Source organism: Sparus aurata, chromosome 8 (assembly GCF_900880675.1).
Source record: "Sparus aurata chromosome 8, fSpaAur1.1, whole genome shotgun sequence".
NCBI lineage: Eukaryota > Metazoa > Chordata > Actinopteri > Spariformes > Sparidae > Sparus > Sparus aurata.
The window spans coordinates 13,239,950-13,264,437 of NC_044194.1; the positions used below are offsets into that span (position 1 = coordinate 13,239,950).

Here is a 24,488-nt window from a genome sequence, read left to right on the forward strand (position 1 = left end):
AGATTTATCAAACAAGACGACTACCAATTTACCACTTTTTAAATGTTTAATCATGTTCAAAGCAAAGTCTTCACTTCTGTTCATTCAAAGAGTCAATTTGGTTTTATTTACTGTCCTCTTTTTTTGTTTTCCTCTGTGACGCCATATCTTTAAGTTTAGAGTCCAGTTTCCTTTGGAGGTAGGCTTTCTTATTGGGATCCATGGATTTGTCTTTCTTCCCACTCCCGGCATAAAGAACGCCTTCTTTGCTTATTCTCATCCGAGCGTGAGACTTGGCTTTGTCTCCACAGCCGTGCACCTAAGAAAGGGTTTAGGACAATCAGATCAGAGAAAACACAAAACTTTACACGGCAAAAATGTCTCATGTTAAAGCTGTCATTTTATAAGTCTGTGTACTTCACCATGTTTCCATCGTTCATGAATTATCAAACCAGGTAAATCACAGCTACACAGCCTGATAAAGACGCAAACCCAAACAAATACTGCTTGCTTGCGGTCCGTTCCTGTCTTACCTCTGGTATATGATGACTGAGACAATACTGCCTGTTGCAGAACAAGCACAGCTGTCCAAGAGTTAGCACAGAAGCTTTACACTTGACAAAACTGCAAACACTCTCAGCCTTCTTGACGGCATCGATAAGTGCATCAAAGTCATCTTCCGGAGCAGCAGCAGCAGCGATGTCGCAGACGCCCGCTTTCATTCGGCTCTTTCCTGGGAGAGACATGGCTGAACTGTAAAACATATTGGAGCACACAGGCAACAAAAACACTTAAATGTGATGTTTTTTTATGACAAACCTTTAGATGATTTGGGTTTCTTTGATGACAAAGCTGCTGGGATGTTGTTCTGTTGCTTTTTCTGCTGAACACTTTCTTCCCTTTTCTGCTGCTCCCTCTTCATTCGCTCCAAGTGCAAACTTTTCAGGTCTAACGGAGGCTGACTTGGAGGCTCTCTTTGAGGATTTGGGACCGTTTCCTGTTCATGGGCTTCTTCTTTTGTTTCTTCTTGTTTTGGCTCCTCAGCTGTTGTTGACTCCAGAGGCCTGGACACAGTGATACACCTGTCTTTCCCCTCGCCTTTACTCTCATGCACAAGCCCCAGTTCCTCAGCGATCTGGTGGACCAGCAGGCGGTCATGAGAGTTATACGATGGTGGAAACTGTAGTTCAGTCCGATTTAAATCCTTCAGAAAGCTCTCCACCTGCTCTCTGATCTCACTGTCTCTCTTCTTATTCTGCTCTTCCTCTGTCAGTGCTGTTATGCCGGACTTGCTATGCTTAGCATGAGCAATGTTTTCAGTACTGCTGCTACCAGAGGGCTTCTTTTGTCCTTGCTTGGCCTTGCTGGGAGGCTGGTCTTTACCCCTCTGTTTGGATGAGCTGTTGGCAGACGTGTTGTTCTTCGTGTCTTTGTGGTCGCGGGTGTAGTTCTGTGGCACGATGTCTTGGATGTACTCAAACGCTGTTCTGACCTCGCCAAACTCAGTCATATGACTTATGAGGGATTTCAGGAAGGCGTGATTCTGGACCGTTTGTGTGTCGCACACTACAGCGATGTGACGTCTCGCGCGTGTAACAGCCACATTGATCCTCCTGTCCTCTGCCAGAAATCCAACCTCCCCTAAAATAAAAGAAGGAACAATTACGTTTGTGAATTAATGCAGATAATATTTATGACGGGACAGAAATAGACACAAAAAAAAGTACCTTTTCTGTTGGAGCGAACTAAAGACAACACAACGGCCTCTTTCTCTCTGCCCTGAAATCCATCCACAGACTTTATCTCCAGGTCTGGATGCCTCGCAGAGAGTTTCTGACGCAGAAGATCTACCTTAACAGAGATAAAAACATAAAATATCACATCTCTTTATCTAGTTATTCTGGGACACACCTTTTTAGTACATTTTCTATACTTGTGATTTTACTATGAAAGTATGTAGTATTTATATTGACATGTATTCAAAATCAAGTTTGCATCATTGCAATGACGCAGTACAGTAGTAGCTCTTGAGTTAGCATATATTTTATGGTACACTTACTTGTAGATTGTATGGAGCAATGACGGCGATGTCTTTAGCTTTAAGCCCAGCTTCAGTCAAGGCCTTGATGTGCAGTTCAACAATATCTACCTCACCTGAGGATAAAGTACTGTTAGATCCCTCATCACACTGACTGTAATAAAAATTGTTTGTTTAAATAAAAAATGACAAACCTTTATTGCCTTTGGACTGCTCATCTGTGACTTCCATCTCACTCAGGCCGCAGCCTGCAGTGTCGATAAGAAGCAGCGGTGTGCTGGTCTCCTCAACACAGCCGACTCCTGGTAGATCTCTTTTGATCAAATACAGTTTTAAGTAGTTAGAATTCACTGAAGTATAAAACAGAGATATTATTCATCACCAAGCTCACACTCACTTTAACAGATGCGTCTCTACAGAGCTGTGAGCTGTTAGTCTGCCCTGGTACATCTCTTTGGAGGCCCACTCCATGATGGCGCTGTTCATGCGGTACTGAACTGTAAGCATGCGGACCACTGAGTCCCCGTACATCTGGATAAGTCTCTCCATAAGACTGAGGGACAGGCCTTTAGATGCAGCCCTGTGGAGCAAAAAATAAATAAAACATTATGAGACAAGACCCCACAAAAGGACCTGAAAAACATATTTATCAATCAGCTTCTTACTGTAACCGATTGGATCTACAAGAACTCACATTTTCTGCCAAAGCTAGAAGAGTTCTCTTATTTCATATGAATATGCAATCAATTGATTAATGAATTAGTCAACTTATCGTGCACCTCTATTAGTCGTAAGTATTTAACCTTATAAAGAAATACTCAGGGGGTTAAAAGGAGAAATAAATCAGTGTCACAAATATGATCATATTATCAATTTATGATTGCATAAAAAGATCCGTTCTTTACTTTTGTGATTTGATAGTAGGTGGTAACTGCTTGTAATCTCCAGCCAGAATGCACTTTCGCGCTCTGAGCAGCGCGATCCAGCAGCTGCTCTCCAGGGCCTGAGCGCACTCGTCTATCACCACCCAATCAAAGTGCTCTGCTGGCAGGAACTTCAAAGGTCCATCAAGACAAGCACCTGCAGACACAGACAAGTGCTTTCTGATTGCCTTTCATCAACAGTGAGTAACAACTGAAGATCATTTTCTTTACTCATGACAGACCTGTGTTGGTTGATAATACAACATCAGCACTTTTCAGGATCTGGGTGATGGCTGTTGCCTCCCTGGTTTTCAGCTCTTTTCTTAGCTCCCCGATTTCCCTTTTGAAGTTCATCCGCTCTCCTTTTTCACGCATCTTCTTCATTCCCATCTTGAAAAAAAACAAAAAAAACCCCATTAAAATAATAACAATAATAATAATAATAATAATAAAAATAAATAAATACTTACAAAAGCTTTATCAATGTCTTTACGGATGTCGATGATGATGTTTGCATTGTCACTCTGAGCGAGGATGGCGTCTAGTGAATGTTTCTGAATGGATTCCAGCAATCGGGCAGGGTGACCCAGCCTCAGGACCTTTGCCTTGCACCGGGCTAACCTCTCTACTAAATTATCCACAGCCACGTTAGACGGGGCACAGCACAGGACCTGCACATGAAAATGATCCTGTGTAAACTGAGATGCTGCAAAGATAACTGCAGCAATTGTGATAATGACAGAACACAAATATATTCACATTAACACTAATAAAATCAAAAAAACTTTTTGCACCTTTTGGCCTTGTTTGACCGCTTGCAGGATGATCTCCACCACTGTGGTGGTTTTCCCAGTGCCTGGTGGTCCATGAATCACAGCCAGTTCTCTCTGTGACAGAGTGAATGTCACAGCTTCTTTTTGGGAGTTGTCCAGGTTTGAGTTAAAGAATTCTACTGCACCTGATGAAACATAAAATAGTACCCAGAATTAGTCTGTGTAGTGTATGGTTCATGCTCATTTGCAAGATTGTACTGGTATTAACGCTACCAAAAAGCACAATACAGAGCAATTACACGGTCTATTATTTTTTTTATGTATCTGCTTTGTAATGTGTGACTTACTTGGCTGTGACTGACACGATGGTTTACTGTTTCCAAAGAGAACATTTATCAGATTGCCAGCAGGTCCATTGCCATATCCATTTAATGCATTCAAGGCACTGCAAGCACAAAACACACGATGAAAATAAGTTATCTTACATGCTGCTCAGCACAGACATGACAATGAGTTTATTACAGATGTGACTCACTTTTTCATCCGTTTGTAGGTGACATCGTTCGCCAACTTCAAGAGGTTGTAAAGAGCATCTGTATCAAAGCTGAGGCCATCCTTCGAATCGTCAAAGGCCACACTTACAGAAGCCTGACTGACCCTCGTCACTATTCCTGTGCTGATCTGTGAGTCTGCGGTGCATCCACCAGTGTCGTACAAGCCAACTATGTCCCCTGTAGATAAAGACATTAATGTCACATTAAGCAAAATATGAAACTAAATTCACAAAAAAAAAAGAATACATTTTTATCCAGATCTTCCGTCTCACCGGGTCCAAAGCTGTTGCTAGGCAGGAATAAGAAACCAAGATATTTTCTTGGCTCAAGGACAACGATGGTGCGACCATACAGGCCTGTGGACTGACTTCCTATATGCAACTTCAGCAGGCAAACTCCTTTATTTTGAAGATCCTTCAGAGAGACGTTCTCCTGCCATATCCTGCACGTACCAAACAACACACAGTTAATTCATAGTGAGAGCTAAATCACAGTCAGTTTTCTTGTCTTGGGGACTACTACTGAGCCTATAAATAACAGTTGTATGAGTTTTGTTAAGTTCAAAGCCTAATTTTCTATATGTCTTTTAATCTTAATCATCTTAATGACTGTACCAATATATGAATTTGAATGAACACACTCAATTTAGCATGAACAATACATGCGTTTCCACTGTCAGTGTCTTTTTTGGACGACATCAAAACTTTAGCCCACGTGAATTCATGATGGGACTGAAGCTTCAGATTTATAGCGCACATCCAACGTTACAAAGTGAGGGTGTGGAGTTTGAAAGACATGGGCATTCCTCTGGCAGGGAGCAACCATTGAGTGCACTGTTGGATTAACCTTTATGCCGTAAAGTGTCACACTCTTGATGTTATTTAACATACCTGGCCTCCTCTATTTCAGCCTCCCTCTCTTCCTGGAGGAGCTCGAGTGTCTTTGACACAAATTGTTCGACCGCCATCACTCACTGGAAAAGACACAAAAGATCAGTGCTACATGTCAGTTATTACATGTCAGCACAACTTCACTTAAGCATAGACGAAAGTAGAAAAGGTCCTGCTCACTAATTACTACCAAGTTTTAATGTTAAACACACCAGGTCATATTTGCTGATAAAACTAGATGCTGTATTTAACGATGGGTTAATTCCTCCATTAACAAAAGTAAATCTCACCAGTGGAGGAATGTAACTCACACACACACACATCATCATCATCATCATCATCGAGGGTAATCAAGAAGTAGAGTCTAGCTAGTCTAGACCTGCTGAGTTTGCAAAGTGTCATGAGATGAGATTTGGCAAATAAAAAGAGACCATATAGACAAATATTGTACTTAAGGGCACTTTCAAATTGTACAAATTTGCCTTCCTTCAGTAATGCAGCTACAATATGAAATTCCAGCATTCACAGTAACAATAGCTAATAATTATGATAATAATAATAATGATCCAGTAATAATTTTTGCTGCATAACAGTGGTGGCTTTAACTCACTCCCTGACTTTTGATGGCTGAAAGTGAGACATTTATTTTGATGCAGGAATTTCCAGTAAGTAAACAAATGAATTAATGAATGAATGGATGGAAGGATGAATAAACAAATAAGTAAATAAATGCATAAATAAATAAATAAATAAATAAATAATCAAATACATTTTACATTCATGAATTTCATTTGTCATTTGTTTTATATTTATTCATTTATTTATGGTGACAATTAAGCATTACATTTATAAGATTATTCATATGCATTCACCTTTTAAAGCATTTTGTTATATGATTAGGTATTTACATATTCATTTATATATTTATTATCATCTCTTTAAACCGTCCACACAAACAAAGAGTTTATTACTTGTGATACTTGCTGATATATTTTTGAGTAAAGCTTTGAATGGAGTTGTTTGTTATAGAATATTGGTACTTTAACTGCAGTAGAAAACTAAAACAAACAGGATACTTCTTCCACAAGTGAATCTCACAATCCATACACACTCCGACATGTTGTTACATACAACTCCTAGTTTGCTTCTCGTGTATAATCATTATATGCGGCTGTACTTGAGGTTGAGGGTAATACATGAGAAGAAATAGGTGAAATATTAAGACAGTTCCCTCATTGACTTAAATGCTAACATGTTAGCTTGCTAACCACAGCACACTCAATTTACTTTAGCCACAGTTAGCAAACGAGAGTGACACTCACCCAATAATGTTAGCTATCCTTACTGACACCAGAAGAGCAGCAGACACAAATGCGGAGACAATTCGGACGTTTCTTATGATATAATATCTTCAGTGGGATCACTGCACTGGGTTTGTTTGAGTCATGTCGTCTTCTTTTACTGTGCTAGCTTGTAGCATGCTAGCTACACCGCCACCTACCTGCTCAGAAGACTCCCCCCTCCTCTCATTCATTTTATTTTGAAAAGCCCACAACGCGGAAGTTACCCAGCTGGGGTTGACGCTCCAGAAACACACGTTGAGGTAAGTTGTCAATCAAACAGGCACAGACCGCTCGACAGTCAAATCCAGGCTGTTTGTCGTAAATCCAGGCTGTGTGCGCGAGCAGGATGACCGGAGCTGCTCGGGCTCGTCGCTCCGTGTGATTGTGAGCCGCAGGAGGACATGCTGCCGGTTTTTAATCTGCCAGATCTCAGTCAGGAAGGAAGCACTTGCACTGCAAACCTGCAGACCTGAGCAAACCCATTTTTATTTAACTGCTCCTTCTCACTGCGTTTTTTTCCCTTTGGAGATGAGAACGACGTTATTCCTGCTGCACGCCATCTCATGCTGCTGGCTGGTCAGTGCCACACTCTCCAAAACTGATGCAAAGAAGTCGCATAAAGCTGAGGCCGAGGTGAGTAAGTTCAGGGCTTTACCTTGAGCTGTGTGTGTGTGTGTGTGTGTATGTGTGTGTGCTGCCAGGTCTTACAGGTCTTGCCCTGTTTGTCAGGTGTGACATTGGACTCAGAGGCCTGTGTCCTCCTCACCTGTCACGTTTCCAGTCATGATGATGAGCATCTGTCAGTGAAGTGGGCTGTGTCTCTCTCTGGTCCTCTGTGTTTAGACATCTCCAGCCGAGCTGTCAGTGTTGGAGAGAGGCCTCGTTGTGTCAGACCCGCAATGGAAAGACATAGTGAAGGAGGAGAAGAGGCACTGTGCTCACATCAAGAAGACGTTTCAGGGACAAGTGCTCGGATATGTCACACCTGTAAGTCTGATATCCGGCCACAAGCATGTTTGTACTTCCTCCCTCTTCTGCCACAGCACTGAAAGGGCGAGTTCAGATATTATCAAGTCTTAAGTTTGTCCGGGCAGTCCAGAGATCTTTAAAGGTCCAGTGTGTAGGATTTAGTGGTTCCTTGTGGTGTGGCTCCAGATTGCAACCAACGAAATACCCCTCGCCTCACCCTCACCGACTGTAGGCCACTGTAGAAACATAGCGGTGCAACATGGCAGATGTCTGTGGAGATATGAAATGCTCATTCTCAGGCAACGGAAACACAAAGATTTTTCGTTTTAGGGTATTATACACAAATGAAAAAAGTTCCAGTTCTGCCAGTAGGTCCTCCTAAATCTTACTTACTGGACCGTTAAAGATGGCATACAAAAAAAAAGGGGAATGAACCCAATTGCATTTTCTGTATGGCTTCAGAGAGGTAAACTACACTAAAGGAACTTCTTTTTAAATTCAAAAATGTAATGTTATGATGGATTATCGACCTCCTACCATTAGAAGCAGGAAATTATTGGTGTTCATATCATGCATCTCTACTAAAAAGATTGTAGCTTCGGTGGAGCTCAATTGATTAGCTGATTAATCGATAGAATTAAAATGAATTGACAACTATATTTATAATCAGTGTATCATTTTACTTCTTCCTCGAGCAGGAATGATAAACACATGATGACTCCAGGTTCCTCTACATCAGAGACGCGATGCTCTTCTTTGTCTTGTAAGACAGTTAATTTAAGATCTGTCAGATTTATTGATGGACAAAAATGAGCCGTTTTAACGTCTCGCTTTTTACTTTGAGAGTGATTGTGATTAAACTGACAAAATGAAGGATAGATTAATTGAGAAAAATTCCAGCAGATTGCCAAACAATGAGAATAATTACTACTTCTGGTCCTTAACTTTAGAAGTTACTCAATGGGACCGTCTCTTACACTGGATGTGTACAGAGGGAGCTCACTTCATGGCCAGTTTGAAGACGAGGAATGATTGCACTTACCAAAAGCTCATACAGAAACATGGGTTTTGTATGAAGACAGACTTGCAAACATGTCTTGTTTGTTGTATCACCCTCCAGTGGAACTCCCACGGCTACGATATCGCCAAAACGTTCGGCTCTAAACTAACTTCAGTGTCTCCAGTGTGGCTTCAGCTCCGCCGACGGGGACCTGAAACGTTTGACGTTACTGGACTCCACGATCACGACCCAGGTAGAGGACCCACTCCGCTGACAGTCAGATGGAAAATGTATTAAGCCTTTGTAAGCTATAAAAGCGTCACCAAGAATTGATAATGTACCTGAAGGGGTCTTCTTGTCTTCGCAGGCTGGGTCAAAGCTGTACGCAAGTCTAACAAAAAAGTCAGGATGGGTGAGTACACGTCCTGCTGACTGCCCACGGCTCTGTAGATGGTGGTTTGAAACTCGAGACTCTATTATTTGGTCTTTTTATCTTCTTCACCCTCAGTGCCTCGGCTGCTGTTCGACGGCTGGTCCTACCAGGACTACATGACCGTGCTGGGAAGCGAGGATGAAATTGAAGAGCTGGGGAGTGAGCTGATCGATGTTGCGAAGGTAATCAAGCGATGTGTTTTCCTGCAACTCCCCTGCAGTGGCGGTGTGTTTGTCCTGCGTGTGTGTCTAATAAAGCTGTGGCTTTGCAGACTGAAGGATTTGATGGCTTCACCTTCGAGCTGTGGAGCCAGCTGGGAGGAAACAAACGGAAGTGAGTAACTCTGTCGACACCGCCTGTATTTACTACTGGGAACATCGCTTCTTTGCGCGAGATGATTCAGATACCATTTCCTCTCTGTGCAGGGAGCTCGTCCATTTGGTGAAACATATCTGTGAGACTTTGAAGGCGAAAAGACTCGACTGCATTCTTGTCATTCCTCCTGCTGTGACAAGGTGAATTAAATCGGTTTACTTAGTGCATTTACATTTATAAATGCTAAAAAGAAAAATCAGATGATTGGGAGCCAGCTTCCCTTTGCTATTTTTTTTTTTTTTTGTCACTCAGTACGGGGCAGCCGGGTATGTTTGGCAGGGAGGAGTTCGAGCAGTTGGCCCCTGTAGTGGATGGATTTAGCCTCATGACATACGACTACTCCAGCGGAGCCAGGTGAGCGTCCCACACAAGTGAAGTCTAACCCAGTAAAGTGCCAATGTTCTGAGTTATGTGCATTGTATTTTGTTTCGACAGGCCAGGCCCGAGCTCCCCCCTGCCCTGGGTGAGGGACTGTGTTCTCCAGCTCGCACCCAACGCTCAGTGGAGGCAGAAGATCCTGCTGGGACTCAATTTGTATGGCCTTGATTTTGCAAGCCAGGGAACCGAGCCAATCCTGGGAGGAAGGTGAGATAATACTGTGACTACTGCTGTGAATAATTCTTTCACTTTTTTTCAAAAGCTTGACTCATATGAAACTTTACTTGATAAGTGTACTCTGATTTATCGTCCCACTAAATGTCGTTGGGCTCCAGAGTCCAACCTCAGACATCAGAATTTATCAGATTTCATAAAAGAGCTTCCTCTGGAGCCACAAATGGCTTTATGTAACTTTTTCTTTCACATGTGCAGTAATACTCCCCAGATCCTGTGAACAGACTTTGATCTGTAGTTCTCCTTTTTGGGAAAAAAAAAAAAAAAAAACATTTTCAAGAACTATCAAATCAGGACTATTTCTCTATGACATAAAATATTCATGACCAAACAAGCAACATCAAAGCTAATGTTTGGGGGGGAAAAGCATCCCTGAGTGGGTGACGTTTGATCAGACATCCATCCGTTTTAAACTCTTCAGTGACTGCTACGTAAGAACATGACTTCACCTTCTTCCAGCTATTTCCTGCCTTCATCACACCAGTATGCGAGCAACAACAGAGGAAAATACAGAAATGTGTTGTATGAAGAAAGCTGATGAAGAAATTAGTGACTCTCTGTCTTAAACTCGTCTCTGATTTTCTTGCAGGTACATCGAGATTTTGCGTGAACACAGGCCAAAACATCTCTGGGATGAATATTCTGGAGAGCACTACTTCAGTTACAAGAGGTACTGATTAAATGACCATGGAGTCAACAAATTATGGTGGAAATCTTCAACTTCCAACGGCATTTCTTAACAAGATCTGTCAAATTTATTTCAGGAACAATGCGGTTAAACATGTGGTGTACTATCCGTCGTTGAAGGTAAGTCTTTATCACATCATGAGTATGTTTGTCAAAGAGCAATGTAGATTTTTAAAACTTAAGTGATGTTTTCATGAGGTTTCCTGAGATAACGCTATTTAAATAATTTCACAGTCAATCTACCTGAGGATCTCTTTAGCTACTGAACTGGGGACAGGGATTTCCTTATGGGAATTGGGACAAGGACTGGATTATTTCTATGATCTCCTATGAGAGCCGGATTTGATGGTGAAGACCGTGGACCCCGAAACATCAGCACATGGATTTCTTCTTTTTCCCGGAGCACAGTGCGCCAGAAATTGTTGTTTTGTTTCTGAATGAGTGAAAGGGAATGTTGAAAGAAGCCATTGACAGGATTTGGTTAATACTCAATTTGTTTGAAGGTCGAGAACAATGATAGGAACAGCAGACGAAAGGCTGTGTTAGTTTCTATGAATGATACTGTGTAAAATTTCAGTTTGTACAGTTCAGTCACACATCTCCATTCAGCAACAGATGGTGCATGATCATCAATGTGTATGAATTTTGAATTGAAGGGGTGTATTCTTATTCTGAGGCCTTCAGAGTTCACGTGCCACAAACATCAGCAGCATCCTCTCAGTACAAATCCAGAAATCTTCTGTTTTGCCCACAAACATTTCTGCTCTTGGATGGGAAGACGCATCTTTCTGACTTTGAACATCCTCAAAACTGCATCAGCTCCTGACACCTGAAGTTTTCCCTTTTTCATTTTTAAATTTTCAACCCGAGACATTTGATTGTGTGATTTTTATTATGTTTGTATCGACAGCATTGACAAGTAACAAAGTTGTATTTACAGTGTTGCCAAACACCTGTTCTGACACAGCATCTTCCAGTATTTGTCTGAGATGAATGTTCGTTTAATTACATGAATATAAATGTGGTACAACAAAGTCGTTTAATTTGATGTTAAGATTTTCTTTTACTTTGCACTGAAGAGCAGGATTAGATTATTCACAGCAAGTGACGTCGACTGCATGTTCTGGCCCGTTATCAGGTGTCTGTCTATGACTACGTGCAAAGCATCTTCTTGACTTGCTGAAAAACAAGGAGATAAACATGAGAGGGTTTTAGTTTATAGAAAGTTAAAAGTATTTACTAAATCGGTCTCTGCTCTGCAGGTGAGCTCACCTGTGTACGATCCGCCACTGTCTTTCACAAAGTCCTCCACGACCAGGGGAAGGTTGGCAAAGTCAGGCCTCCGCACCAGTTCAAACACTGACGGCTGTAACACACACATACTGTAATCAATTACATGAACTTCTACACAAATATATTTTTTACACATTTATTTGAGGAAGACTGACCCCCGTTAAGCTGTAGCCACTGAAGATCCACTGCTTTCCCTCAGTGGCGCAACACAGAGCCGACACTCCTTGTCCCACTGCACAAACGGGCTCTGCAAACAGAGGAACAAACACGTCTCTACACCGAACTTACAGACGACATACTGACTGCTTTTTAAAATTAGCCTGAAACTCACTTTGCTGGGAGATGAAGTGTGTGAGAATGCGGTGCAAAGAGCCGCTGTGTGCCAGGTCGTTCAGCGCTCCGGGGCAGTCTGGGATGAGCAGCGCCTGGTATCGGGCACCTGCGAAAGGTCAGCGTGACTTAGCTGAGCAGAGTCCAAACCAGCAGCACACATAAAACAGCCAAACGAGCACGAAATTAAAGTTCTCACCATCTATTGATTCAAGTTTGGCTGGTGTGGCGTAGGGTTTCACGTTGAAGTCCTGCACCCATCTAGCAGTGCTTTCATCAACTCCAATGAAGTCTATTGGCTTCCCCTACCATTAAAAAAAATAAACACACACGTTATGTTACTGTGCTGTGGTTTAAAGTGCAATGCTTTAAAGGAAAGTTCACCCAAAAATGAAAATTCAGTCATCATTTACTCACTTCTACGCAGATGGAAAATATTGTAGTCCACAAAACACTGCTAGAGCTTCACAGCATCACAGCATTCCCTCAAAAACTATATAGATGTGGACTACCTGTGTAATCTCAAGTTTCTGGAAGCCCAGAAATCCGATATGAAAAGACATTATTTACACCATTTTTAAAGTGCAAGTCTTCACTAGAGCTGCTAAGATAAAAGTGTTAGTGTGCACCCGGTCTTAAGGGGCTGTATGAGTGTGAATAAAGTCTTTTCAAATTATTTGGGATCTCAGGGTTTATGGAGACTTGGATTTTGCTGTATAAGCTTTATTGAAACTTCTCATGTTTTTGTTTTCACTTCAAGTCACCATCTGCATCATTGTTTAGGAAAATGCGACATCAATGATTTACAGTGAAGCTCCAGAAATATTTTGTGAACTATTAGACTTCACCTGACTGTCCATCAGCATCTGGACGAGTGGATAATGACTGAATTTCCAATTGTGGGTGAACTTTTGTGGGTGGCAGTATTATTTCACTGGTAGATAACAGCTCAACTTGTTTGGGATCGTCTGCTGGACTGCAGAGATGTGTGAAATCATCCTTTGAAGATTGTTCATAAAAAATTGATATGTGAACATCTTAATTTCATCAGAACTGGCTGGACTTGATTGATCACTGCTACTAGTAACTACTAACAAATGATGGAGACATATTCAGATCCTTAACTTAATTAAAAACATGCTAATACCACACAGTACAAGAATAATAAGTCTGTTGGGTATCTTGAGTGATAAACACAGTCTTACCCCGGGTGTGGCTGTCTGGAGATTAAACACGGAGGAACAGAGGCTGAAGGACTGATGGAAAGACTTTGCTGACACTCCTTTAAGGAATAAAACACAGTTTAAACACAACAGAGCTCAGTGGGAACAGAGCGTAGCTCGGCTGTTAACGTTAAGCTAGCTAGCTAGCAAGTGATGTTTGACCACAGCTAACAGGTTAATTCATTTAAGAACTAAGTAACTGTTAAGTATAAAAATGTGAGAGTAAAGTAAATACTACACTTCATCACTGTGTCATCCATCCCTCTCGTTCATTAACAAGATACAACTGGTCGTAGCTGTTAGTTAATAGACTCACCTTGTGGAGAAGCACTCGCCACTATCAAACAAGTCGGTTTCGCAGACATTTCATTTATATCCGTGTTCCCTCCACATGAAATATGTTCAGCTTGTTTGAAAGGAATAAGAAGATATTTGTAGGTGAATTCATGAAAGAGGAATTCGCGAGGAGGAAGTCCTGTCAGCTGACAACAACATCCGGTGAACTATTTCAAAATAAAAGTTCGTTGTCAAAGGCAGGCGAATGTACAGAGGATAAATGGCAGGTGTATTTATTTGCAGTTTCACAATTCAAAAATATTTGTTTAATTCAATTTTTTAAACGATAACTTTAGTTAACATCGCGTGATACATAAAAAAAACTACATAAACAACTAGATTAACTATTTGTTACAAATTTTCCACACATCATTATCTTAACATAAATGGGGAAAACACTTAAATGTTAAGTTCTTGCAAAAGTTTAGATTCAGTCTTTATCTGCTCACCCTCATGTCGATGAAGTTTTGTAGCCCACAAAACATTTCTAAGGCTTCACAATAAAACAGTGTTGCAGCATTCTCCTAAACTGAAAGGGTAGTGACATTTTTAAAAAATGTAAAAACAAAAACAGCAGAAAAGCTCATCCTGATGTAACCATGTCTCTGGGAGCCCTGAGATACACAGATCTTTGAAAAGATGTTATTTCCACCCTTTTTTAATCCAAAAGCATCACTGTAGTGGGTGCATAAGCTTGACTACACATCATGGGTGTAAATAATGTCTTCAAATCAATTTGGCATCCTGGAGCTCCTGGTTAGTTGTATGGAGAGATGTTATGTTTGATTGCTTTTAAAAAAAAAACTGTTTTCATATTTTAAAACAAGTCCCCATCTACTTCAGTTGTTTAGGGAGATGCTGCAACACTGTTTTTCTGTGAAACTTCAGCTGACTTTCAGCATGGGGCTGAGTATGTAACAAATGAATCTTTATTTTTGGGGGAACTTTTCCCTCAAAGCATGCAATGGCATTTTGCAGAATAGGAACAGTGCTGCCCAGCAGCATTACAGTCTCTATAGCGTCTGTACTTTCATAAAGTAATCATTTGAATCACCAACTTTACAGCATTCAGAACTGTGTAAGAAGTCTACCCAAACAATTTATTATCTGTGCTTTGACTGTGTGAGTTTGTGATATTCAGGAAAGTCAAAAATCAGTATGGATCTTCCTCCAAATTTCGATAAAGGCAGCAAGTAAACATCATCCCCACAAGCTGAAAGAAAAAAAGACATGAGGAACTGGTTAGTTCTGCACTGCACACAGAAACAACATTGTTCACAGATCAGCTGGGGGCATTTTGCACAAAATTAAAAGAGATGTCCATACTATTCTGTATTCTGCTCACTGGTTAGTGCTTTACCTGGAGAAATGCAATCCCAATACCCACTGCACCGAGAATATACAACTGACTGAGGAGGAACTCCTCTAATTTCACAATGCAGCCTCCCTGGGAGCAGAAGGGAGGGACATAAATTAAAACGTTATTATCATTTCTATCATTTCTCCACAGATAAATGGAAAGCTTTACCTACCTCCACCCTGTAGATGTTGGAGGGATGGTCCCTGAGGCCGCAGAGGTCAGTGGGAGTTTTACAGCAGCTATCAGGAACGAGCTGATCATTCGTCTGGATCCACACACTGTCTGTCCAGTCCGAGTAGTTGTGACTGCCACAACACTTAAACTGGGAGGGATCGAGAGCAGGGAGGAACACAAGACAAGACAATGATGACTGACATTCATGCTAAAGGCTAAATATAATAAAATCTGATCAAGCAGATACCAGACACTGAGGTCCCTTAACCCTCAAATAGCTAGACAGCCAGCCACGGCTAAAAATAGCTATTGTACTAAAATATTCAACAACTTTTGAACCACTTATCCTACCCAATGTTTTTAAAAGTCATGTAATGTTTCTAAACGTTTCATTGGCGTCATATACATTTTTTTTGTTGGGAATTCAGATCATCCATTGAGGAAACCCACATAGTTTCCTACTCTGGGTCAAAGGGCAACAGTTTTAGCCAAACTACTTTTGTTGTTCATGTTGGATGGATTATATTTCTCTTTGCCTTTCTCTTTGTTATGATTTAAAACCTTTTCTTAAAATAATGTCTACATTTTCAGGGACTGAAATATTGGATTACACCTGTTTGTCACTGAGAAATGCTGAGGATAATATTATGATAAATGGCTTTATATGGCACATGAAAGGTCAGATGTACAGTTCCTGAGGTTCTATCTTTTACATTTTCTTTTATTGTAATTTCATCCTTTCCAAAATGTAAAATAAGGACTTTAAATGAGCCAGACTGAACTTAAGGTTCTCCTGAATTTAATGATGTATGGCACTTGATGCTGACTGCTAGAACACGGTAAGTAAAACAAAAATAAATAAAGCATCAGAGAGTCAAGTGCCTCCAAAGTTGTTCTAGGTTTTTGGGGGTTAGGTGGTAATTCTTGCCTGCCTGTAAACCAGCTGTGATTCAGACACTCAGTATCACTTCCACACCTCTTGCTGGAGTTTATCCACAGCCTGCGTGACACTCTCCTCACCCGGCTGCTGGTATTTCTGCTGCATGGTGACCTTCAGGTTCTGTCTGAGCTCCTCATCCAGCTGTGAGATGGGAGAAGCATTTCAGTGATCGCTCAGGAAAAAAAATGTGCCACTTGCAAATCTCCTCCCATCAATAACAATAGCCCCTGGTCAAGTTTCTTTCCTCCCCTGTAACATTCTTGTGTACCTGTGCAATGCCCGCACATAACTCAAAACATATGAGCAAAGATCCTCTGACCCCGCTCCCTCTTCCACATTCCTCAAATAAGTTTGGAAATAAAAAATAAAAGTTTTGTGCAAAGAGTGGAAACAAATCGTTTTATATCAACAGGTGGTAGCAGATTACCTGGTAGCAGAAAGGGAAACACTGGAGCGAGAAAAGGGGGGGAAAAGAGAGGTGTGAGAAGGGTGGAAAAACAGGACAAATGAAGAACATGCACGGAGAGGCATGCAGAGAAGATTTCACAACAGTGTGTGTGGCAACTGCAGCATTTCATGGGTGGTAAAAACATTTAAATAGAAATAGAAAGGAGAGCAAGGTATGGAGTTTGAAATAACTCGAAGGGATGATGGAGTGACAGAAATACACATTAAAATACATGCATAAATAAATAGATGAATAAAGTTAGATTTGTAATTGCTACAGTGGAATTTAAAGTGTAGAATAGCAAATCAACAAAAATCTTTAGTTTGTTTTTTTAGGTTTGTACTATACAAGATCTTAATCAGGAAATATTTGTTATCAAACACAAAAGTATATTGGGTTAATATCAGTATACTTCGGTCAAATTCACAGAAGCACGTACAAACAGAAAATAAAGCACTTCACCTCTTGGTAGGTAATAAAGGCCAGCACACCAGCAATGAGCTCCAGCAGGAAAATACAGAGCAGTAAGCTCAAATACTGTGACAGAGGGACATGAAATATCAAGAGGACAGCAACAACATGACAACAAATATGATTAAAAACATGAAAGTAGCATTGAAAGTATCTGCAGTAAAGGATGTCATTCATTACAAAGGTTGTGCTGAATATGGAAGTAGACATAACGTCACAGAGCGTGTGCAGTTTAGCTTCTCTGTGACGTCCTGTCACTGCTTCTGTCTGTGTCTCTCAAACACTCTTCTGGCCAAGCAGAGCGCTTGTGATGCCCTCCATTCCTCTGGCATGAGCCACGCTCTAAATCTAAACCCTTAAAGACACACTCTGCGTGACTTTGTCTGTTATATTTGACAGTCATGCCTGTCTGACATAATGAGCTGTACTGAAAGCAGGAAGACAAGACATAAGGTCACCAAGGATTAACTTTCAGTTGCAGGTTGTGTGTGTATAAACAGGAACTTAAGAGTCTTTCCTTGGTTTTTCATGAATTAAAAGGGGGTGAAGTGTAGTAACAGCCTCTCTGTTACGGGGCAGTCTTTTGTGTTTCTGATCCATTTTACCACAATCAGGAGACTCTTCATCTCCTTCAGCGTGGCACAGCATCCGATTATCCCGGTCACAATCACAACGACCCCAGCAGCTATCAGGATGTAAGCTGAGGCCGAGTAGAAGCTGGAGTTCAGTAAGCTGATGTAGTCGCTCTTTACCACCAGAGTCCACACTCCCACTGCCAGCACGGCCCCTCCCGCCAGCTGGAAGAACACACCGTTATCAGCTCAACTCAAACCAGATGCTCATATAGAGAATGTAGCTCTGAAATGTCAGCAGTTTTTAACACGGCTCCTCAAATGTGACAGTGATGCAAACAAGACAACGCCTCTGTCAGCCTCAAGAGACGTTCAGGCTAAATTTGTTTTCGTTATCTGATGCACATAAATCATGTCTCGTTCATATCTGGGTGCATTCTTTGTGGAAATAGGATATACACAAGCTGATTTAAAACCTGAAGTTAAGGAAAAAATGAGGTTAAGACACTAAAAATGGTGTGATTTCCTCTGAAATACAGACTATGTGGAGTACATGCTCCTGCAGAACTATTGTAACTTTTGGTGCATGGCAAACATTAAATGATACCATACATGTAGTTTATAGAAAGTATACGAAGCAAACTATTACATATTTATTGTAGAATAAACAATAACAGACATTGTCTTTGCAGCTATGAGAAACACTACACTACTACTACTAGCTGTGTAGTGATTTGGCAAAAGTTAAATCTTCCTTTAATTAATCTCTATCTGAAGCAAAGTTTAATGATGAAAGTTAAAGTTGATTATTACTACCAGTGGTATTAGTAATTATGATAATCAAATAGAGCCTTTCCATTTTTATCTTAAAGAGAGAATATCTTTATTATTTGTTCACTTACCCAGAAAAGAATGTTAAAGAGGAAAAGTAGATATTTCAGACAAATTGTGCCACAGGTGTGTGTTTTTTCACCTGGAGCTTCCATTCTGAAATTAAAAAAAACAAAACAATGTATATGTAAGTACATTGTAGGCTAATGTATACACACAGGGCAAGAATTAAAACTTAAAGGTGCAGTAAAGCGTCGTCATTTTAGCTTTAACTTTCAGTCCGTTTTCCAGTTAGGAATCCACTCCAACCTCTCTGTCACCACAATTACTCAACTCCCTCCTTTTTCTCAAGGCAGCTCTCTTCTCCTCCTTGAACCGGCGACTTATCGTGGTGGAGGGGTTTGAGCACCCGAATGATCCTAGGAGCTATGTTGTCCGGGGCTTAATGCCCCTGGTAGGGTCTCCCAAGGCAAACAGGTCCTAGGTGATGGGTCAGACTAAGATCGGTTCACTCGCCCCTGATGACAACAAGAATACCAAGGACGTGCACGTTGCCCGGATCGGCGTCACCGGGGCCCCACCCTGGAGCCAGGCCTGGGGTTGGGGCTTGCAGGCGAGCACCTGGTGGCCGGGTCTCTGCCCACGGGACCCGGCCGGGCGCAGCCCGAACGAGCAACGTGGGCCCGCCCTCCCGTGGGCTCACCACTCGCGGGAGGGTTCAGAAGGGGCCGGTGCAGAGGGATATGGGTGGCGGTCGTGAGCGGGGGCCCCGGGGGCCCAATCCCCGGATGGTGACTCTAGCCATGGGGACATGGAATGTCACCTCACTGGGGGGGAAAGAGCCTGAGCTGGTGTGGGAGGTTGAGCGGTACCGGCTAGAAATAGTCGGGCTCACCTCCACGCACAGCCTGGGCTCTGGAACCCATCTCCTTGAGAGAGGCTGGACTCTCTTCTACTCTGGAGTTGCCCGCGGCGAGAGGCGGCGAGCTGGTGTGGGCTTGCTTATAGCCCCCCAGCTCAGCCGCCATGTGTTGGAGTTCTCCCCGGTGAACGAGAGGGTCGTTTCCCTGCGCCTTCGGGTCGGGGATAGGACTCTCACCGTTGTCTCGGCTTATGGGCCGAACAGCGGTGCAGAGTACCCGGCCTTCTTGGAGTCCCTGGGAGGGGTACTGGAGAGTGCTCCAACCGGGGACTCCGTCGTTCTCCTGGGGGACTTCAACGCCCACGTGGGCGATGACAGTGTTACCTGGAGGGGTGTGATTGGGAGGAACGGCCTCCCCGATCTGAACCCGAGTGGTGTTTTGTTACTGGACTTCTGTGCTAGTCACAGTTTGTCCATAACAAACACCATGTTCAAGCATAAGGGTGTCCATATGTGCACGTGGCACCAGGACACCCTAGGCCGGAGATCAATGATCGACTTTGTGGTCGTGTCATCTGACCTCCGGCCATATGTCTTGGACACTCGGGTGAAGAGAGGGGCTGAGCTGTCAACTGATCACCACCTGGTGGTGAGTTGGATCCGCTGGCGGGGGAGGAAGCTGGACAGACCTGGCAGACCCAAACGTATCGTGAGGGTCTGCTGGGAACGTCTGGCAGAACCCTCTGCCAGGGAGATCTTTAACTCCCACCTCCGGGAGAGCTTTGACCAGATCCCGAGGGAGGCTGGGGACATTGAGTCCGAATGGACCATGTTCTCCACCTCCATTGTTGACGCGGCTGTCCGGAGCTGTGGCCGTAAGGTCTCCGGTGCCTGTCGCGGCGGCAATCCCCGAACCCGGTGGTGGACCCCGGAAGTAAGGGTTGCTGTCAAGCTGAAGAAGGAGTCCTACCGGGCCTGGCTGGCCCGGGGGACTCCTGAGGCAGCTGACGGGTACCGGCAGGCCAAGCGTGCGGCAGCACGGGCAGTCTCGGAAGCAAAAACTCGGGTCTGGGAAGAGTTCGGGGAGGCCATGGAGGAGGACTACCGGTCGGCCTCGAAGAAATTCTGGCAAACCATCCGGCGCCTCAGGAGGGGGAAGCAGTCCTCCACTAACACTGTTTACAGTGGAGGTGGGGAGCTGTTGACCTCGACTGGGGACATCGTCGGGCGGTGGAAGGAATACTTCGAGGATCTCCTCAATCCCACTGACACGCCTTCCATAGAGGAAGCAGAGGCTGGGGACTCAGAGGTTGACCCATCCATCACCCAAGCCGAAGTCACTGAGGTAGTCCGTAAGCTCCTCAGTGGCAAAGCACCGGGGGTGGATGAGATCCGCCCTGAGTACCTCAAGTCTCTGGATGTTGTGGGGCTGTCTTGGCTGACACGTCTCTGCAGCATCGCGTGGCAGTCGGGGACAGTGCCTCTGGACTGGCAGACCGGGGTGGTGGTCCCCCTATTTAAAAAGGGGGACCGGAGGGTGTGTTCCAACTATCGGGGGATCACACTCCTCAGCCTCCCCGGGAAAGTCTATTCCAGGGTACTGGAGAGGAGAATTCGGCCGATAGTCGAACCTCGGATCCAGGAGGAACAATGCAGTTTTCGTCCTGGCCGTGGAACACTGGACCAGCTCTATACCCTCCGCAGGGTGCTCGAGGGTTCATGGGAGTTTGCCCAACCAGTCCACATGTGTTTTGTGGACTTGGAGAAGGCATTCGACCGTGTCCCTCGTGGCATACTGTGGGGGGTGCTCCGGGAGTACGGGGTCGGGGGCCCTCTGTTAAGGGCCGTACGGTCCCTGTACTGCCGGAGCAGGAGCTTGGTTCGCATTGCCGGCAGTAAGTCAGACCTGTTCCCAGTACATGTTGGACTCCGGCAGGGCTGCCCTTTGTCACCGGTTCTGTTCATTACTTTTATGGACAGAATTTCTAGGCGCAGCCACGGGCCGGAGGGGATCTGGTTCGGGAGCCAATGGATCTCATCTCTGCTTTTCGCGGATGATGTGGTCTTGTTGGCTCCTTCGAGCCGGGACCTCCAGCATGTCCTGGGGCGGTTTGCAGCCGAGTGCGAAGCGGCTGGGATGAGAATCAGCACCTCCAAATCCGAGGCCATGGTTCTCGACCGGAAAAAGGTGGCCTGCTCCCTCCAGGTGGGAGGAGAGTTCCTGCCTCAAGTGGAGGAGTTTAAGTATCTTGGGGTCTTGTTCACGAGTGAGGGAAGGATGGAGCGTGAGATTGACAGACGGATCGGTGCAGCGGCCGCAGTAATGCGGTCTTTGTATCGGTCCGTCGTGGTGAAGAGAGAGCTGAGCCGAAAGGCGAAGCTCTCGATTTACCAGTCAATCTACGTTCCGACCCTCACCTATGGCCATGAACTTTGGGTCATGACCGAAAGAATAAGATCCCGGATACAAGCGGCCGAAATGAGTTTCCTACGCAGGGTGGCAGGGCGCTCCCTTAGAGATAGGGTGAAGAGCTCTGTCACCCGGGAGGAGCTCAGAGTAGAGCCGCTGCTCCTCCACATCGAGAGGAGCCAGCTGAGGTGGCTAGGGCATCTGTTTCGGATGCCCCCGGGACGCCTCCCTCGGGAGGTGTTCCTGGCATGTCCCTCCGGGAGGAGACCCCGAGGGAGACCCAGGACACGCTGGTGTGACTATGTCGCCCAGCTGGCCTGGGAACGCCTTGGGGTCCTCCCGGAAGAGCTGGAGGCAGTATCCGGGGAGAGGGAAGTCTGGGTGTCCCTGCTCAGGCAGCTGCCCCCGCGACCCGGCCCCGGATAAGCGGATGAAAATGGATGGATGGACAGCTCTCTTTGCTCTTTTTTTTGCTTCAAGCATTTCATCTTGTGGCCTGTTCGGTAGTATAAGCCGTCACCAGGAGTGCTGGAATTGGTAAATTTCACTGTTTCTTTTCTTTTTCCCCTAAAAGGATAAAGTGGGCAAAGGCAGCAGAACCTTTCTTTATTTTTGTACTGCTTGAGCAGAGGGAGGAGAGACATGTGCTACCTAACATTCATTTTGATATGAAAATAAAGCAAGTACATCCAATTTTTTGTTGATTCTGATGGCCCCTGTGGGGAAAAAGTGGTATAAGCACCCCCCCTCGTGTCACAAAGGGTGCATTTGATTTGAAGGCGAATCAAAGAAAAACAACACATATTCTAAAAACTTTGTCTTTTTTAAAAACACAGCTGTTTCTTGGATACATAGTGATGGTGAGTTAAAGTATCTATTTGTGTCCATGTATGATTATATAACGATGGTGACACAGAGTAAACTTGGTTTTAGTGCCAAACCTCCAGACTACAGAGCGGCTCCTCTCCTCAGGCTGTGAGGTCCCTCAATTCAGTCTCAGAACTTTAACATAACAATATTTTTAATTTAATGACTTGTCTGACCCAGATAAATCAGACCTGATGAGAATGACTACACTACACAGAAATAGCCAATCTTCACGCTGATGGTCTGGTTTGCTTATACATGTCATAGAGACATCACTCTAGTATATTTCATAACCATTTAAAGGCATACTATGTAGGATTTGTTGTTGCTGTTTGTAAATAAGTCAGTGAGCCATCACCCCAAACTGTCAGTATTTGACGACCTGTGAATGAGATCAATCAATCAACTGTCTTCCTGCAGAACCGCTGACGCCTAACACAGCCGCAATTCTAAAAAAAAGCAAAACACAAAATACATGCAGAGGGTCTCTGCAAATGTATTTATGACTCACTTCTGGTGAGTCACAAGTGATGACTGAGAGGGATTATTTTGCTTTTTTTTGTTGGAAAATCCTGTATAGCCGACCTTAAACAAAGAAGAAAATTAGCACAGCAGAACCTAGGGAATTAAATCAAGCTGCTCAGAGAACAGGTCTTACCCTCCAACACTGAAGATTATTATCACACATCTTTTTACTCACATGACAGCAAGCTAAATCCTATTAGTGTCATATCTGATTGAGACAAGCCAGTTGTGGTATATTTTAGGAATTTCCTCTTTCAGTCTTCTTTAGTTCCACATTTGGTGTCAAAAGGTGATATACCGAATGGAGATCTAACACAAAACTGAGGTACACGGTGCTTTCCTGACAACAGTTTATCTTTTTAAGGTTTAACATTAAAATGTTCGTCGAAAACTGAGGTGCCTTTCAAACTTGCAAAAAATGTGGATATACTAGAGCAAAGGGAAAAGCTCAAAGATGAAATCAAATATGTTGTGGGTAAAACATTCTTAACAACTTGTGTCACATGCTATCCAGCAGACAGATATACATGTCCCCATCTCAGTAACTTAACCTGATCTTCTCACGCTCCAGTGATATACTGTTGACTTTTAATGCTTCATTCCATGTCTGTTTTAATTTAACTTGAGCACAACTTTCCTCTGCCCTCTTTTCTCAAAAGGTTTTGAATCTGCGGACCATGAGAGAAGGGGATTGTAAATTTTAAGGTATCAGCTAACATCTCTATAGAAAAAGACATAAATCAAGAAAGAGTAAAAGTGACAGTAACTATGAACCACATGAAGAAAGCAGTGTTGTGCTCCAGCCACAACACAAAATACTCCATGTGTATATGTGATTGTCCAGCAAAACAAAATCTCCCAATGGTCAGAATCAGAGTTATTTTTAACTCATTGTGTCATGGAAAAACTGCTTTCCCTTTCCGCTGAGACTAAAATACTCCTACCTGGTTTTAGATGGCGAGCAGTGAAGGATGTAGATTATCGGGGTACGTTTTCCCAGATCACAACAACCCCAGTGTCACCGCGCTGCTGGCTTTGAAGGTTAACTGCAAGAGTGCAAGTTCTCAGCTGACACTCAGACCCGAGCCCTCCACCCGAGCGTCTGAGCGTGTCTGTCCTCTTTTGGCACCACAGGCAGCTCCACATGTTGCATAGAGTACATGGCTGCCCCCATCTGGTTTCTCACACATGAGCTCTACTAGAGCTAAAACTGTAAAAGCTTATAGGACTGTACTGTAAAAAGACTAAAAATAGACAATGACACCAAAGC

At 43.5% G+C, this 24,488-nt stretch overlaps 4 protein-coding genes across 6 annotated transcripts; 1 reads left to right on the forward strand and 3 right to left on the reverse strand.

Annotated features, from left to right (window-relative positions):
- Positions 1 to 32: 32 nt before the first annotated feature.
- On the reverse strand, positions 33 to 7,001 carry ighmbp2 (immunoglobulin mu DNA binding protein 2). 2 transcript variants are annotated; one of them, XM_030425634.1, is made up of 16 exons: positions 6,725 to 7,001; positions 5,158 to 5,240; positions 4,540 to 4,709; positions 4,249 to 4,444; positions 4,061 to 4,158; positions 3,735 to 3,898; positions 3,411 to 3,611; positions 3,183 to 3,330; positions 2,923 to 3,097; positions 2,415 to 2,597; positions 2,212 to 2,330; positions 2,039 to 2,133; positions 1,707 to 1,830; positions 799 to 1,620; positions 513 to 712; positions 33 to 298 (listed from the first exon to the last, which is right to left on the reverse strand). In XM_030425634.1, the coding sequence occupies exons 2-16, from the start codon at positions 5,232 to 5,234 to the stop codon at positions 104 to 106; spliced, it is 2,967 nt and encodes a 988-aa protein (XP_030281494.1). In that variant the 5' UTR covers positions 5,235 to 5,240; positions 6,725 to 7,001; the 3' UTR covers positions 33 to 103. The 2 variants fall into 2 exon arrangements, with proteins under 2 accessions (XP_030281494.1, XP_030281493.1); XM_030425633.1 differs by lacking the exon at positions 6,725 to 7,001 and adding an exon at positions 6,480 to 6,708.
- On the forward strand, positions 6,715 to 11,610 carry chid1 (chitinase domain containing 1). Its single transcript, XM_030425635.1, has 13 exons — positions 6,715 to 6,760; positions 7,029 to 7,133; positions 7,344 to 7,487; positions 8,590 to 8,722; positions 8,837 to 8,881; positions 8,978 to 9,084; positions 9,174 to 9,235; positions 9,328 to 9,417; positions 9,530 to 9,631; positions 9,713 to 9,862; positions 10,479 to 10,559; positions 10,654 to 10,696; positions 10,811 to 11,610. The coding sequence occupies exons 2-13, from the start codon at positions 7,029 to 7,031 to the stop codon at positions 10,907 to 10,909; spliced, it is 1,161 nt and encodes a 386-aa protein (XP_030281495.1). The 5' UTR covers positions 6,715 to 6,760; the 3' UTR covers positions 10,910 to 11,610.
- On the reverse strand, positions 11,450 to 14,870 carry gatd1 (glutamine amidotransferase class 1 domain containing 1). The gene is made up of 7 exons (XM_030425638.1): positions 13,739 to 14,870; positions 13,405 to 13,481; positions 12,399 to 12,504; positions 12,201 to 12,308; positions 12,025 to 12,116; positions 11,849 to 11,942; positions 11,450 to 11,755 (listed from the first exon to the last, which is right to left on the reverse strand). Exons 1-7 carry the CDS (start codon positions 13,785 to 13,787, stop codon positions 11,640 to 11,642), a joined length of 642 nt encoding a protein of 213 aa, XP_030281498.1. The 5' UTR covers positions 13,788 to 14,870; the 3' UTR covers positions 11,450 to 11,639.
- On the reverse strand, positions 13,976 to 24,331 carry cd151 (CD151 molecule). Of its 2 annotated transcripts, XM_030425636.1 has the most exons (9): positions 24,163 to 24,331; positions 18,626 to 18,710; positions 17,757 to 17,948; positions 17,143 to 17,217; positions 16,660 to 16,680; positions 16,269 to 16,373; positions 15,291 to 15,440; positions 15,119 to 15,205; positions 13,976 to 14,971 (listed from the first exon to the last, which is right to left on the reverse strand). In XM_030425636.1, the coding sequence occupies exons 2-9, from the start codon at positions 18,707 to 18,709 to the stop codon at positions 14,912 to 14,914; spliced, it is 774 nt and encodes a 257-aa protein (XP_030281496.1). In that variant the 5' UTR covers position 18,710; positions 24,163 to 24,331; the 3' UTR covers positions 13,976 to 14,911. The 2 variants fall into 2 exon arrangements, with proteins under 2 accessions (XP_030281496.1, XP_030281497.1); XM_030425637.1 differs by lacking the exon at positions 16,660 to 16,680.
- Between the last annotated feature and the right edge of the window lie 157 nt (positions 24,332 to 24,488).